The sequence below is a fragment of the Drosophila takahashii genome, chromosome 3L (assembly GCF_030179915.1).
Source record: "Drosophila takahashii strain IR98-3 E-12201 chromosome 3L, DtakHiC1v2, whole genome shotgun sequence".
Lineage (NCBI taxonomy): Eukaryota > Metazoa > Arthropoda > Insecta > Diptera > Drosophilidae > Drosophila > Drosophila takahashii.
The window spans coordinates 1,875,182-1,892,253 of NC_091680.1; the positions used below are offsets into that span (position 1 = coordinate 1,875,182).

At 41.0% G+C, this 17,072-nt stretch overlaps 3 protein-coding genes across 9 annotated transcripts; 2 read left to right on the forward strand and 1 right to left on the reverse strand.

Annotated features, from left to right (window-relative positions):
• Positions 1-24: 24 nt before the first annotated feature.
• Positions 25-14,655, forward strand: Myo61F (Myosin 61F). Of its 4 annotated transcripts, none has more exons than XM_070214887.1 (7): positions 25-325; positions 10,540-10,684; positions 10,746-10,861; positions 10,924-11,386; positions 11,963-14,226; positions 14,288-14,384; positions 14,448-14,654. In XM_070214887.1, the coding sequence occupies exons 2-7, from the start codon at positions 10,559-10,561 to the stop codon at positions 14,460-14,462; spliced, it is 3,081 nt and encodes a 1,026-aa protein (XP_070070988.1). In that variant the 5' UTR covers positions 25-325; positions 10,540-10,558; the 3' UTR covers positions 14,463-14,654. The 4 variants fall into 4 exon arrangements, with proteins under 4 accessions (XP_070070988.1, XP_070070989.1, XP_016993217.3 ...); XM_070214888.1 differs by lacking the exon at positions 25-325 and adding an exon at positions 3,317-3,499; XM_017137728.3 differs by lacking the exon at positions 25-325 and adding an exon at positions 7,377-7,450 and having other exon boundaries at positions 14,448-14,655.
• On the reverse strand, positions 4,582-5,350 carry LOC108054681 (serine/threonine-protein phosphatase 1 regulatory subunit 10; the record flags this gene model as incomplete). The annotated part of the gene is made up of 2 exons (XM_044394524.2): positions 4,582-5,079; positions 5,170-5,350. Coding segments are annotated over 2 exons (645 nt in total), but the record flags the coding sequence as incomplete, so codon positions are not given.
• A 321-nt stretch (positions 14,656-14,976) lies between the features above and the next one.
• ND-ACP (NADH dehydrogenase (ubiquinone) acyl carrier protein) lies at positions 14,977-17,028 on the forward strand. 4 transcript variants are annotated; one of them, XM_017137736.3, is made up of 5 exons: positions 14,977-15,037; positions 15,123-15,282; positions 16,349-16,435; positions 16,542-16,670; positions 16,777-17,028. In XM_017137736.3, exons 2-5 carry the CDS (start codon positions 15,133-15,135, stop codon positions 16,954-16,956), a joined length of 546 nt encoding a protein of 181 aa, XP_016993225.3. In that variant the 5' UTR covers positions 14,977-15,037; positions 15,123-15,132; the 3' UTR covers positions 16,957-17,028. The 4 variants fall into 4 exon arrangements, with proteins under 4 accessions (XP_016993225.3, XP_016993224.3, XP_016993223.3 ...); XM_017137735.3 differs by lacking the exon at positions 16,542-16,670 and having other exon boundaries at positions 16,349-16,450; XM_017137734.3 differs by lacking the exon at positions 16,349-16,435.
• The last annotated feature ends 44 nt before the right edge of the window (positions 17,029-17,072 follow it).

Consider the following 17,072-nt stretch of genomic DNA (forward strand, 5'->3'; position numbering starts at 1 on the left):
GCGGCAATCAAAAACCATACAAAACGAAACCCCCCATCGAAGTCTGTTCAAGTTTGCCAAGGTGCGCGTTCGCGTGCGGAAATCGGTTCGGTTGTTAATTTCTTCATTTCGCCGTCGAGAACTTTTTCGGTTGCTCATTTGCATGCGTTGGGCGTGCGGAGCTTGACATTAACCAGCCGATTTTGGATACTACATATGCATATATAACATATATAGCCTCGATTTTCGAAATTATCCACAACTACAAGTTCGCTGTCAACATTTAAAACGTCACCTTTACCGGGTCAAGCTAACGGTACCCGCATCGAAAAAGAAATTCAAACAGGTAGAGCAGCAGAAGCAAAAACAACAGAAACAGAAAAAAGTAACGACTTCTCGGTTGACAGTTTGTGAAATTATGGGTACTTAGCCCCCTGATTACAAATATGCCCGTCGTATGTCGTCTGTCCATCGTGTGACGGCTTAAACTTCTTAATTCACTGTGAACGAAGCGTGATGGCCTATAATATCAATTACGATTGCAATTTTTGCATATCCTGACAGCTAACAAATGTCCGGAGCACCGGAGAAGACACCGAAAAAACCAGTGATTCCATGCCGCGCACATGAGTTTATAACTTAAACTCAAAAAACGAAAAATGAAAAAATAACACAAGAAACTAAGGAAAAAAGCGGTTCTGCCGGTTTGCCCGTGGTCGTGATCTGCAGCGTCTTCCGCTGCTTTCTTTCCTTTGCACGATTTGAACTTGGACACCAAACGCAACAAAAGCTACAAAAAGCACAAAAAGAGCAACAAAAGCAGGAGTGCACTGGGAGAAATGTTACAAAAATATATGGGTTACTTAAACAGTAGATATATACCTTTTAAAAAGTTAAAAAACTGAACCTTTTGATTAATTTAAAAACGGTTTAATGTCTTAAGGACCTTCTTTAAGCCTAATAAAATGTTGTTCTCGGATGACATTTGAATAATCGATTAAATAATAAAAATCGAAATATGATTTTTTGTTCTTCGATTATTTTATGTTCTGATTTAAATTATAGAATTGTCTTACACAAATTAATGACTTTTAGCTCCACTTCCTATACTAAAGATTTAGTTTAAAATATTTTAAAAATTTATCTAGAAGAAACTGGTACAGTAGCTTGGTTTCTCTCAGTGTGCCAGCCACCGCAAATCGAAGAGATCTGGTTTATGGTGATGGTGATGCTCCTCTAATAAAGCGGCGTTTAGGCACCTCAATTCCGTCGTCTCTCTCCCTCCTTCGTTCGCTTCCTGGGACCCCACACCATATTCTCTATGAGTATGAGGATATATAGATATATAGTACGGTGGTTGGGATCCACCTGTCTGTCTCCGTCTCCCTCACTCCCCCGGGGATGAGTTTGTTTGCCCAGGTTTTATAGCAGGAACAAACAGACAAGACACACACAAAGCGGGTCAACAGGGCGTATGAGTGTGTGCGTGAGCGAGCTATGAGTAATCGGTACTCCGTCGATGGAATGGATATAATATAGGGGATATATCCCTCCCTCCCCCCAGCCATTCGTTTGACCAATTGAAATTGTATCAAATTTCAATTTCATTTCCACACTCGGGCGGCCCTCCATTAATTTGACCCAGTTTTCAAAACAGGGGCAATAAGCGGCTTAAAAATAACCAAACAACTGCAATGGTTCGAAAACGAAACCGAATGATTCGCCAAATCTGGCAGCTGTTTAAATACAAACAAATAACAATAACCAAACTCCGCACTCGGAAAAAATAGGTCTAAAATTGGTCTACAAGTTGTAATCAATTTAGGAACTTATCTATAATATTTAAAGGTATTATTATTATCGAATCATAAGATATAATACTTGTTTACAATGGAACATTTTTAAAGATAGTACGAAATATTATCATAACAAAATTTCCAAAGATAATGAACTATGATATATGATCTTTTTATAAGATATTATATGTAAAAGAAAAAGTCCTCTTAAACACCCTTTAATATTTTTTAATGATCTATGGTATATGATCTTTTTATAAGATATTATATGTAAAAGAAAAAGTCCTCTTAAAGACCCTTTAATATTTTTTGATCCGCTTCTAAATTCCACATTTTTAGAACACCTTTTTTCGAGTGCATAAAGCATTGCCCTCAATGTCATTGCCTCACACTTGGCACCCAAATTAAACGAGTTGGAAATCCAAGGGAGAAAAAACGAAAACGGCTTAACCAAAAAAGACAGATTATTTTGGTAATGATGTAATGCCCAGTTTTTGCCAACTAACAAGCCAAACAAACACAAAAGAGCCAAAAGAACAAACGAAGAACCGGGGAAGGAAATAAAATTGCACGCCTTTTGGTTCGGGTAATTGCGATATTTATTATCGCCCAGCCTTGTGTCATGTGGGTGATTTGACTTTACGGCATATAACATGACCGAATCTTTGGGAACATAACGATCCACTATCCACACTCCACACCCATTCGAAAAATGTTAAAAATCGTTGCCTGATGACAAACTTGAACTTTCTCTTATCGGAATCGTCGGCGTTATCTTTTCGCTGGGTTCAACCAATTTTACTGATATGACTATTGATCGTATACAATGTACATATCATACATACAGGGTGCATTTTCCCCGGTTCTCCTTAGACAGCTGCATTATGGCCCTCGTTAATTTCCCTTTAAAGCGCTGATTTGATAAGATACAAAAGTTAAGGGGAAACGACAAAAGACCACAAGCGATTGTCATAAACGTCCATATAGCCATCGAAGCACATCGTTTTTCTACGAAAGATTGGCAAAAGACTTCAATGAGGTCTTGCTGACAATAGGTATGCCCTATTTTATGAATGGGCAGGTAATGGGATTTACTATGGATAAAAAAAGGTTTGGGAGAAGTGGAGATATAAGAATTTAGCTGTTTTTTGATTTATTAAGGTTCTTCAATATATAGAGAATATAATATTGATACTATCTTTAAATCCTTTGCCATTCTTGTTATATTTCTATCCACTGATCCACTATAAATCTATATTTTTAATTTAATTTAGAAGAGTACTTCTACTCTCTTGAAAACTAAGCAAAGATTTATTTATGAGTAATCTAACCCTTTTTCAAATCTTTTATAATTTTGTATTTACTGCTGATCCCCCCTCATAAAGCGATAAATCGCCATATGGCCCATATGCCCCACACCAACGAATGTAGCACAAAAAATATATAAAAAAACAAGTGTAGCTAAAAATCCCCACTTGTCATAAAAAACTTCGATTGACGATCCCCAAGAACCCCGAGTTCCAACAGTTCCATTTCATTTCTTTCATTCGACGGAGGAGTGAGTGTCAGCTCGTGTTGGAATTGGTATCGCAATTACATTACATAGCACCTCGGATTTGTTGAGTTTGCGGTAAAGTGCAGAGTAAGGGCTTTTCGTGGAAGCCCCAGAGCAGCAAAACTCTTATTCAACGTGAGTTTCGGAGCAAAAAGTCTGTTTTGAAAAGGTAAAAAACGAAACCTCTTTTTTTTTGGCAGCACTTTCAGCAGATTTTTCTTTTTATTTTTTGCAATTGGCAGTAAATAGCGTTCAAGATCAGCCTCAACTGTTGACGCTTTTTATGGGGCCCGCTGTGGAGCTAAAGAAAACAGCGGGCCTCGGTGATTGTTTAATACTTAATGGTTGTGCTGTGGTTATATGGTTATCCGAGACCCAGACACTTGGCATGCGTCACAAATACAAATGCCGGGGCAAGATCTCCTCGAACCGGGCCTCAGAAACCTCGTCCCCGAAAGCTGATGACTCACGGGTCCAGATTTTTGTATTTTGTTGTACGACCAACGACTCGATAAACCAAACGGTCGTTTGAATTTTAATTTCCAGTCTTAGCGAGTGCGAGAAATGGCGATGACGATCGTTTGCACAAATTCGATCATCGCTTCTTTTCGGTCAGCGGCCTTTGTTGAGTTCTCTTTACAAATCTAATGATCCATTCATCTGGATGATCTTGCAAAGTTCTGTATCCAAAAGATATTCTCATGGCTTAGATTGATCTTAAGTTGATTAAAAAGAAACACCCTTTTGCCTTTCAATTTATCTTAGATTGGTTTTCTTTATAATACGTTTTTGGTGGAAAGATTTCTTTTCATATTCCACAGTTTAAGCACGTTTCATTATTCAGAAATCGTTTGAAATAAGCCTGTAATGCTATCATATTTTATTAGTTTATCATATTTTATTAGTTTTTGTTTCGAAATGGTTTTATTTCTTTATCAAGGGTCTAAAGTTCATATTGTATTTTATTTAAAGCCATTTCTTATCGAATTAACTGTAATACTATCTCACAGATCCTAAGATTAAGTTTTGTCACCTTAGCAACAGGCAGTGTTTTTGTTTTAAAAAAAATCGTTATGCTGATATGAACACATTTTAAAACCACTGAGTAAGGTCTTAGTTAAAAAATCTATTATGAAATTCTTTAGTTATAATATACAAAATAATGAATCAACGAAGTTAATCACAACTGGCTTCTTTTAGCTCCCCCCTCATAATATAAAAACAAGTCTTTAAAACCCATTTGTATTATATCATTTATTCAGTTTAGGGATTCGCACACTTTAATTCAAGCCCTGGCCATTTGGAGCAGGTGATATAATGGCACAATGTTGGCGCTGTTCCGGCCCTCGAGAAAGTTGGGTTGCGAGAGTAGGGTGGCCCTGCCCTGGAAAACGCCGGGAATGCCGGAGGGAGTCAGTCCCTCGGGACCACCTTGCAGTTGGCCATCCAGCTGGTTATCCCCGCCGGCCGAGGAGCGATAGAAGGGATAGTAGGGATAGCCAGGATAGCCGCCGTAGCCGGGATAGCCATAGGAGCCATAGCCAAAGCCGCCATAGCCGCCGTAGTAGTTGTAGCCGTTGTAGTAGGGATTGTAGTAGGGTGGTCCTGGCGGCGGAGGAGGTCCTGGTCCCGGTGGCGGTGGTGGCCCCCAGGGACGCTGAGGAGGGGGAGGTGGGTAAACCGGGGGCGGTGCCGGCGACCAGGGCGGCGGAGGACCGTAGCCGTACTGCCTTGGGTGCTGCTGATCCTCTGGTGGATAATAGTAATGGTGTTGTACTGACGGTTTCGGTGTGGTCGTCTGGCCGCCCGAGTTCATCACCAGCTTGATGCCGCCCTTACCAATGGTCTTCAGCAGATGCTCATCGATACCGCGACCACTGCCCAGTGGATCGTCCAGAATCTGTTGCTGTTTATCGTTCCTGGCCTGCCCGGTGATCAGGCTCGTCTGCACGGGAGCCTTCTCCTGGAAACAGAAGGAGCTGCCCAGCAGCGAAAGGATACCTAAAAGGATAACCCTTTGTTAAGATCTCTTTCTGGGATATATTTAAAGTCCAAATTACCCAACAAAATAGCTGCTACTCTTGGATCCATGATCTCTCTCCGAATAACCTGACTATTCCAGCTGCATTGCCCTTTTATACCCAATAACCAATGCATCTTTCGATCCCGGTTTTCTCATTAGAATAAACCTAGTGCATTGGCCCAAATTTGGGTTCCCTTTCTTTTCTCGATCTCGAACTTAATCTCGAATCGATCGAGCACCGTTCTAATAACTGCGCTCATTAATTTGCATACGATCATGGGGGCTCTTTCGGTGGAATCTTTCCACTTCTTGCCCTTCTTTCTTCTCGATTCTTCAGTTCTTTAATCGTTCTGCCAGCCCTGCATTTTCCCCATCCAAACTCGAAGAGTTAAGTTATACATATGACATCATTTGTATGCATATGAAGAAAACTTAATGCACTGAAGTTTACGAGTAGAGAAGAATTGGGTATCTTTAAATTCCATTCTTCTTCACAACTTTCTTTCTTAAAGTATATATTTTTTCTTTTCATTATTTTTTTCTCTGTACGATTAAAAGTTTTAAAGAACCTTGTCGTTTGGGTGGGACCTGTGATATTGGGTTCCGTTATGGGTCGTGTGTCGTAGACATGTTTACGAGTTGTTTGATACCACTAAAAGCCGCAGTTCTGTGTTACATCACAAGGTGGAGTTTTTTCTGGAACGGCGAAACCAGTTCTCCACTCAATTACGGAGCTAAATGGGGATAAAAGAATGCGTAGAACAAGCCGACAAAAAAACGACTCCCTTAGGAAAAAGATAAAAAACCAGGCGAAAGTCAGTGACTTTTGATACCCTTTAAAAATAAGTATGATAATCATATTTACTCTAGTTTAAAATCCTACACTCAGAAAATGAATCGCCCTGAATTTTAGAAAATCGCCTATGGATTTGCTTCACTGGCGATTTTTTTCTTTAAAATAAAAAAATTTTCTACTGGTAAAGAAAATTTTCTTCCAATTAATCAAAATTCATTAAATTCAAGAAATATTCCAGAAATATAGAAAAAAATCGCCAGTAAAGCAAATCCATAGGCGATTTTCTAAAATTTTTTTTTGAGTGTATCAACACTATTACTATATTATTTAGCTTTTTATTAATTAATATTGATACAACCCATTACTCATAGCTGTGTATTTATTTTTATCAATATCCCCTAATAAGTTTATCTAATCATAATAATATCTGACCGTTTGTTCCAACAAATAATCAAATGTTTTTGTGTAGAATCCCCCAGTGTTATCATAAATGCATGCCGAAATTGGCCCACCATCCAAACTGTCTGAATAAATTCCCTATGACGGTTATCTCTGGGTTCCTCAACCTTATCAACACCTTAAATAGACGTAGCATAATCTTAGGCGTCCGCTGATTTGATTTAAAGGTGCTAAAATGACTGCAGAATGACTGCAAAAGGCAGTGCCCATTATGTCATTTGTGTATATATGGTTCTCAAGCCAGTTTCTCCATCCACATCAATCCAATGTACTACGTGCAATTAAACAATTATGTGACAAACATCGGCCTTTAAAAGTGGGACGTGTCTGTCGGTCTCTTCGAGAATTCCTGGAAAGTCTGCGAGTCTTGAAATGTCGGCAAACATTTTGTAATTAGTCAGGCATTCCCATTTTCAAGCCCCCCTTTTGGAATCGAACCCCTTTTTCTGAATTGAGCAAGAGCAAGAGCAATAGTAAGAGTAAATAAACAATAGCGACATCAATTGAAAACGAGTGTTTGTGTACTTACAATGTTTGCATTCGGCAATGACTTATTATTTAGCGCACTGATAGCTGATAACACAGTGCTAATGTGGAATGGAGCACTTTTCTGAGTCGGGGTTCGCAATTCTGACTCAGAAATGTCCCGAAAAAAACGCCCGCCAGTCATCTAGAAAACTTTGAACAATTAAGTTCTAATTTCGGTTTTGAGCGGAGAATTTTTAGTAGTTATATTTTCTTAATACCTAGTGAAAGTGTTGATTTAGTTATAAATATTCCTTAATGTATATTGAAATTCAATCTTTAATCTGTGGTCTAATGGATGAACAAGAGTATATAGAGTAAGCTATAGTTAATTATAAAGAAGTGAAAGTGAAGATGGTTTTGTATAATAATATATGATATATCACATAGATGACCTTACTCAAAAAATTAAATTTTATATTAAATTTGTTCTCTTCGGGTGAAATTATAACCCTTTAAATAAGGGTTATAAAATGTTAGTTCCCCATAAGTTTCTTAGAATGATTCAAATTCCTAAAAATTATGATATACTTATAAAATATAGTTATTCATATTATGTTTTTCTCTAAAACAAGATGTTATATTTAAATTCCAATCTTAAACGAAACCCTTTGTTAGGCTATTTTACAATCCCAGTTGCATTAACTGCTTGTAATAGGAAGTAGGGTAATTAAATAAATATTGCATGCATTATAAAGTATTAAAATGGTTATCTAAATTACATTTTGCACCCTTCAGTTGAAGAAATAAATCAGAATATTTCTCAATTACTTTTATCTTAACTTCATAACAAACACACTTGAATCACGACTGTGATTCATGGCAAATATCTTGAGCCATTCAAGAGATGAGAGCGTAGAACTTCAGGATTGACGCATACGAACCGAGACTAATCGAGATCTCAGATACTTGGAACCCCTGAATTCCGGAATTCTTTGCTTTGCTGCGTTTCTGTCATGGTTTCCTAAATCGGGTCCCGAGTTTATTCGCGAAAGGCACTATCTAATCGGGGACTGATTGGCGGCCTATTCCCCCGCCTCCTCCCCATAGGTGTATATTATCGTTGATAAATGTGCCGACTAAAAAAAACAGAAACAACAGAAATACAGACGAGGCCAATTGATATGTAGAGCAGAGGAGTATTGATGGTTAAAACGCCTCAACTGCCAGCGGATCGGTTTAGTTTGCCAACGGAGCCGTCAAAGGGCGGAATATGCGTGATTTCTGACATCTCCTCCAGAGACTCCAGTTCTGTAAACCCAAAAGTGTTGTGGAATAATCATAGACGAAGCGGAATAAGGATAATCGAATAATCATGGCCAGGTAGTGATGGATCTATAAAGAAATTATGAAGAGATATTTGAATATCTTGGTAAACCTCATGGGTAGTGAATAAATGAGGGTCTTCGTCAAAAAAGACTTTGAAAACTCCTTTAGAACATCTCTTCTTCGGGGTTTTCTGCTATTTTAGACTGCCAAATCCATTGCATAATCGTTTCTTTTATGGATTTACCCGTCGCGTATCAGTAGAAAACCGGAGCAGTCATCCAATAAAGCCAACTCTTACCTCCTTCCCCCAATGAAATATGGCATCGATAAGGTGAATTGCACCTGCCCACCATTATTTCTATACTTCTATAAATACCAAAGATTTGATTGCATTGGAAGGCAGATAAAATATTATTGGATATGTCTGCTGATGAAGTCATGGCATTCGGAATCGGAATCAGAATCGGTCAAAACAAAAAGTATCACTGGGTCACTGTCATTCATTCCTCTGCTCAAGTCCTCATTTCCGCAGGGCTGTTATAAATTACACAGGTCAACAAAATGGACTTTATTAAAAGGTGCAGACCTATTGGCATTAAAACATGTTAATATAGACGTATATAAGCATATCTGCATACTTAGTTTTCGCGTTTAACGGGTGGTATTTGGGCAATCGCGGTTTGAAAAAAATAGCAACATTTAATTTTTTGATTTAAGGTATCTTCGAGGGTCTGTGCTCAGTTGTAATAACACCTTTGCCAAAAAATTGCTTTGATGCCCTTCTACATTATTGCACTTAAGGTTCCATCATAATTTGAGTCAATCACAGCCTATGAGCCATTGAAGTAATTTGTTCACCTCTATTTACAACCAACTTGATGCGGTGAACAGGCTTAAAAAAATACAAGGAAAAATATGTGCCCTAAAATATTTTACATGCATCTAGAGGCGTCTTTTCCCGAATTTTTGAGATAAATCCCACTATTGTACTTAAAAAAATGGAATTTATAGAATTTTTTCCGTAAGAATGGGAAAAGTAACAAGTATTTTAGAGTCACTCTTACGTAACGAGTTTGTCGTGATTTTACACAGTAGGCTTTTTAAAGATAACAGTGGCGTCGCCTTAAAATTGTGGTGGGGATTTTTTTTAAGGCATATTAACCCCTTAAAAATATAATTTGTCTATGCTCGGCGCCTACTGCTAACCAAATTGAAAGGTACATTTTTACGAATGTGTCAGATATTTATGTAAAATGGGATTTAAAAATAGTTGTTACTTTTTAAGTTCTTACGGGAAAAATTCTATAAATTCCATTTTTTTAAGTACAATAGTGGGATTTATCTCGAAAATTCGGGAAAAGACGCCTCTAGATGCATGTAAAATATTTTAGGGCACATATTTTTCCTTGTATTTTTTTAAGCCTGTTCACCGCATCAAGTTGGTTGTAAATAGAGGTGAACAAATTACTTCAATGGCTCATAAGCTGTGATTGACTCAAATAATGATGGAACCTTAAATGCAATTATGTATAAGGGCATCTAAGCAATTTTTTGGCATAGGTTTTATTACAACTGAGCACAGACCCTCGAAGATATCTTAAATGAAAATATAAAATGTTGCTACTTTTTTCAAACCGCGATTGCACAAATACCACCCGTTAAACTCGAAAACTAAGTATGCAGATATGCTTATATCTGTCTATATTAACACAATTTAATGCCCATAGGGCTGCACCAAAAACACTGTTGGCCTGTGTTATTGTTCTCGTTTGTACTCTATAAACTTTACGTAAATCTTATCTATGGGTTTTCGGCTTTCTATGGGCTTTTCTATGGTAGTTTTCAAGAGGTTTGTCCTAATCAAGGTGGTTAAACATGGCAACCCTTTCTGGTGGACTATAAGATTAGTTACGTGAAAGATAAGGTTTTATTTTTATGGAGAGGGTTTTCTCAGAAGGTATGAAAATCAGAAAAAAGGTTTTTTGGAAATCTGGAAATCTTTTCATGAAAATCTAAATTTTTTCAGGAAATCTTTAAATTAAGTTTTTTGGTGTTTAATGTACAATTTCGAATATCTAATTTTGGTTTCCTTTTTAATTTTCTTAATCGTATATTTATGGTTATTTTATTATTTTAGTTATACTTCCCAACTGAAAATGGAGACGGGTTTGCACGAACGAGATCGTGCTGGAGTCCAGGACTTTGTGCTGCTGGAAAACTACCAAAGCGAAGAAGCCTTTATTGGGAACCTGAAGAAACGATTCCAGGAGAACCTGATTTATGTAAGTAAAAAATTCTTATTTTTAATCCTCTGAAATAATATTTGAATACCTATTTTTGCAGACCTACATTGGCCAGGTGCTGGTCTCTGTGAATCCCTACAAGCAGCTGCCCATTTACACGGATGACCATGTCAAGGCGTACAGGAATAAGCATTTCTACGAGATGCCCCCACACATGTGAGTCTTATATGGTGAAAACTAAGCCAAAGAGCCTCTAAATAAACCCCAATCCCCTCCAGCTTCGCGGTGACCGACAATGCCTTCCGTTCGCTGATCGAGGAGAATCGCGGACAGTGTGTCCTGATCTCCGGCGAGAGTGGTTCCGGCAAGACGGAGGCCTCCAAGAAGGTGCTCCAGTTCATTGCCGCCTGCTCGGGAAACCAGACGACCGTCGAGGGAGTCAAGGATCGTCTGCTGAAGAGCAATCCCGTGCTGGAGGCCTTTGGCAATGCCAAGACGAACCGCAATGATAACTCTTCCCGCTTTGGCAAGTACATGGACATCCAGTTCGACTTCAAGGGAGCTCCAATTGGCGGCAATATCCTGAACTATCTGCTGGAGAAATCCCGCGTGGTGGCCCAAATGGGCGGCGAGCGCAACTTCCACATCTTCTATCAACTGCTGGCCGGCGCCGATGAGGCTCTTCTGCAGGAACTGCGTCTAGAGCGGGCTCTGGACAAATATAGCTATCTGACAGACGGCGTAAGTTACAAAGTTTCTAAAATTCTGAAGAATTCGCGGTCGAAAAATGACAATTTGTGGTTGGGATGAGATTATTACCTATTAAAACTCTGTGATTGGTCAAAATATGGATTGTCATACCTTTTTAAGCTTGTAATTTAATTCCCCATCGATGGGCATTCAAATCTTTAACTTTTGACAATTTTTTGCAAAAAATTTGAGAAAATATTTTTTTATTTAAATCAATTTAAAAGTGATGTGGATCGTAAGTTTTACTTGTTAGCTAAACAAAACCGTAAATCTTATAGATGAGGCTCTCTTTTTGGCCGAGTTATGGTGAAAAAACCCCAAGCTAAATTACCTTTTTTTTGCCAAAAATCGTATCGAAAAAATCCAAGAAAATTAAAAAAAAATCAATTTCCTTTACGAAAGAAAGAATATTTATATTTGTATATTTACTTTCGAATAAAACAATCGATCTTTCAATGTTTTATAATATTGTATATCGATAATTTCGATATTTGTTCAAACTGTAGTATTTAGCAAGATGGTTAGAACCATTTATCTTATCCCTTATCCTAATTTCGTAATCCCCAGCTCAATGGCAACGTGTCGAACATCAACGATGCGGACAGCTTCAAGCAGGTACAGCAGGCCCTCAGTGTGATCGACTTTAGCGCGGAGGAGCAGCGCGAGATCTTCGGGATTGTGGCGAGCATCCTGCACCTGGGCAACATCGGTTTCTCGGAGGTGGAGGGCAGTGCAAAGGTGAACAGCAGGGATCTGGTGGTGACCGCCGCCCGTTTGCTGGGCGTGAATGCCAGCGAACTGGAGGCTGCGCTCACCCACCGCACCATCGATGCTCGCGGGGATGTGGTGACCTCGCCACTCAACCAGGAGCTGGCCATCTACGCCCGGGATGCCCTGGCCAAGGCTGTCTACGATCGGCTGTTCTCCTGGTTGGTCCAGCGTCTGAACATCTCGCTGCAGGCGAAGGAAACCCGCGGAGCGAGGAACAATGTGATGGGCATCCTGGACATCTATGGCTTTGAGATCTTCCAGAAGAACAGCTTCGAGCAGTTCTGCATCAACTTTTGCAACGAGAAGCTGCAGCAGCTGTTCATCGAGCTCACTTTGAAGTCGGAGCAGGATGAGTACAGGAGGGAGGGCATCGAATGGATTCCCGTGGAGTACTTTGACAATAAGGTCATATGCAATCTTATAGAGGAGAAGCACAAGGGCATCATCTCCATTCTGGATGAGGAGTGCCTCCGTCCAGGGGAACCCACCGATAAGACCTTCCTGGAGAAGCTCACGAACAAGCTGTCCCTGCACCACCACTACGTTTGCCACGAGAAGGCACCGGCTCACATCAAGAAGATCATGCTGAGGGATGAGTTCCGCCTGGTTCACTATGCCGGCGAGGTTACCTACAGTGTGAATGGTTTCCTGGACAAGAACAATGATCTGCTGTTCCGGGATCTCAAGGAGACGCTGAGCAAGGCGGGCAATGGCATCGTGAGGAGCTGCTTCCCGGAGCAGGAGCTTCGCAGCCTCAAACGCCCGGATACGGCCATCACCCAGTTCCGAGCTTCCTTAAATAACCTGATGGAGATTCTGATGTGCAAGGAGCCCAGTTACATACGCTGCATCAAGCCGAATGATCTGCAGACTGCTAGCACTTTTAATGATGAGTTGGTTCTCCATCAGGTGAAGTACCTGGGTCTCATGGAGAACCTAAGAGTAAGGCGAGCTGGCTTCGCCTACCGTCGCACCTACGAGCTCTTCCTGGAGCGCTACAAGTCGCTGAGCAAGTCCACGTGGCCGAACTACAAGGGTCCCGGGGGTCCCAAGGCGGGAGTCCAGCAGCTGGTCAAGGATCTGGGCTGGGATGAGGAGAAGTACAGGGTGGGTGAAACAAAACTGTTTATTAGATGGCCCAGAACCCTCTTCGATACGGAGGATGCCTACCAGGAGAAGAAGCATCAGATTGCGGCCATAATCCAGGCCCACTGGAAGGGTTTGATGCAGCGGCGGAGGTACCTCAAGCTGCGCGCCCAGGTGATCGTCCTGCAGAGCTACTGCCGCAGGAAGCTGGCCCAGGAGGCGGCCAAGAAGCGCAGGGAGGCGGCCGACAAGATCAGGGCCTTCATCAAGGGCTTCATCACGAGGAACGATGCTCCGAATGGCTTCAACGAGGAGTTCATTGCCAATGCCAAGCGAATGTGGCTACTGCGACTGGCCAAGGAGCTGCCCAAGAAGGTGATGGACAAGAGCTGGCCCCATGCCCCCGGCCACTGTGAGGAGGCCTCCGGCATCCTGCACCGCCTGCATCGCCTGCACCTGGCCAGGATCTACCGCCTGAAGCTGACTGCCCAGCAGAAGAGGCAGTTCGAACTGAAGGTCCTGGCGGAGAAGGTATTCAAGGACAAGAAGAACAACTATCCGAGCAGCGTGGCCACCTGGTTCCAGGAGGATCGCATACCCAAGGAGCACATCCAAAGGGTCAACGACTTTGTGGCCAGCACCTTTGGCAGCGAGCAGCTGAAGTACCAGTCCTTCTGCACCAAGTTCGATCGGCATGGCTACAAGTCGCGCGATCGCTTCATCCTGCTGAGCAACAAGGCGGTCTATGTGCTCGATGGGAAGACCTACAAGCAGAAGCACCGCCTGCCGCTCGAGAAGATCGACTTTACGCTGACCAACCACAACGACGACCTGATGGTCATCCGGATACCGCTGGAGCTGAAGAAGGACAAGGGTGACCTCATCCTGATTATCCCCCGCCTGATTGAATTCAGCACGTACATCATTGATACCGTGGGAACTGCTTCTATAGTCTCCATTGTGGACAGAGATTCGTGAGTTCTTTAGATCTTTTATCTAGGATCTCTTCTTATCAACTCGTTTTCTACTTTTCAGGGTGGAACACAATGTGGTCAAGGGCAAGGGCGGCGTCATCGACATCCAAACGGGCGCCGAGCCGGGAGTGGTTCGTGATAAGGGCCATCTGGTTATCGTAAGTAACGCTTCATCTCCCCCAGAGAAAACCGGTGACCTCATTTCTCAATTCCCCTTGCAGATTGGAACGCAATAAGGAGTGCTCTATGGACTTTCAACGGCGAAGTGGCTTTAAAACGACTCTTGTTTTGTTATATTCGTGTAATTTATATAGTCTACCTGTGTATTTTTGTTACCGCAGCGCCCAGCGAGTTGTGTAATTTGAATTTTATATGGATAATGTTCCCAACTAAATGTATATTGTTTATAAAAAAAATACCTATAAATATATGACAGTTTGTATATGAAGTGGGCTCTTATCTCTGCTAGTTGGCCATTAGTCACGTGCCTTTTTGCCAAGTGCAAACGTGGCTATTTTTTATCATATCTTATTTTGAACGAACCGCCTATTCGATTGGTGCAAACAGGCAATCGATAACGGAACTTGGTTATGTTTAGTATTTTTTAGAATACTAGGCGATACAAGAAAAGTACCCTGCTCTGGTCACACTTACTGGCTGTCATATTCGATATATCAGGGGGAAAAAATATCACGATATAAATATTTATTTTTTTTATTTAAAAAATATCGATATATCGATATTTTGATGTATTTTTCACATCCCTATATTTCACTTGCTCCAGAACTTTTACATAATCTGAAAACTCAGTGTAAATATCACCAAATACCCGTGTTTTGCATTCCGTGTGGCGTGTGGAAGGACGCGATATTAATTCCGGTGCATTTCCCTTGCAGGAGAACCGAGATGTCGTTCGCACAGATCGCGCGCAGCTGCAGTCGACTGGCCGCCACTTTGGCCCCGCGAAGGATGGCCTCCGGCGCCCTCGTCCAGTCACAGGCCTCCAGGATGATGCACAGGATCGCCGTGCCCTCGGTGGCCAGCCAGTTGAGCCAAGTAAGCGGTCGTCCGGTCGGTTGACTTCCTTCGGGAGGAGCCCTCATCCCAAATCGATACCTAACCTCATTGGTTCGGCGATTTGGGAGTTCCAAAACGTAACCATCCAGGGGTTTGTAACTCCAAAGCGACAGTAGAACCTCGCCATGTGACCATCGAACCATCCGAGTTGATTGCATCACATTGTTTTGCATAAAACATGATTGTTTCTATCGTCACACACACACCTACAGCACCGGTGATTGTGCATGTGTGTGTGCCTGATAGTACTACAGTGGAAATTGGCTAGGAGGGAACTAGGAAAATTTAACAAAATATAAATGTGATTTAAAGAAGTCGGGAGATCTCGAAATTTAGGGTAGAGAAACAATAATTATTTTAATTCTTATTATTTGAAAGCTATTTTAATTTTAAAACATTAATTCTTAAAAAAGTTTGCAACATAAATCTTACAGAAACTCCTATCAATAATAACTATAGAGAATAATATTGAATATTTACTTAAAAAACTTTTTTTTAGTTTTAGATGGGCTGTAATAGCATAGCACTCACACCTACAGCACCGGTGACTGTCCATGTGTGTGTGCCTGACAGTACTACAGTGGAAATTGGCTAGGAGGGAACTAGGAAAATTTAACAAAATATAAATGTGATTTAAAGAAGTCGGGAGATCTCGAAATTTAGGGTAGAGAAACAATAATTATTTTAATTCTTATTATTTGAAAGCTATTTTAATTTTAAAACATTAATTCTTAAACAAGTTTGCAACATTAATCTTACAGAAACTCTTATCAATAATAACTATAGAAAATAATATTGAAGATTTACTTTAAAAACTTTTTTTTAGTTTTAGATGGGCTGTAATAGCATAGCCATATTAAAGAACTTCTTTAAAATATCAAAAACAATTTATTTTACACCACATACCATTAAATATTTGTTAAAAGATTATTATTAAAGCCAAGACAAGACCGAAGCCCAATCAAACTACTCATTAAAAGGCCAGGGATCACATTGACAATCACTTATTTCACACCTCCCGTCCATTTAACATTGCAATTCGCAGAAGTTCGCTGTGCGCAGCTACTCGGCCAAGAGCACCATCGAGGACATCAAGTTCCGCGTGCTGAAGGTGGTCTCCGCCTACGACAAAGTGACCGCCGACAAGGTAAACTATCCCACTTCCCGACGCCACTAACCCGGTTTCTCTGTGTGTTTCGTTCTTTCTTCTCGGGCTGGCCAAATAACCAAAAAACCAGGAGTGCTGTGGTCGCTGGCAAACGCAATCGGTGCGCAGATACTCGGCGAAACCGCCGCTCTCGCTGAAGCTGATCAATGAGCGCGTCTTGCTGGTGCTCAAGCTCTACGACAAGATCGATCCCAGCAAGGTAATCGCCACACATTGCCTTTGCCAGTGCAGTGGTCGCCTCAGAAGCGAGAACTGAACAAAGCTCAAAGCTGAACAACAAATGCTAATGCCAATGCCATTTACAGCTCAACATCGAGTCGCACTTCATCAACGACTTGGGACTGGACTCCTTGGACCACGTGGAGGTCATCATGGCCATGGAGGACGAGTTCGGCTTCGAGATCCCCGACTCCGATGCCGAGAAGCTGCTTAAACCTGCCGACATTATCAAGTACGTCGCCGACAAGGAGGATGTGTACGAGTAAATTTAATTAAATTTAAATAGAAAACAAGTCAAATACAATTTGAGCAACTGAATAAAACCAAACGTTAAATTAGCTCTTTGTGTTGCAAGTGGAGTGTGTTTTTTATGAGTTAAAGG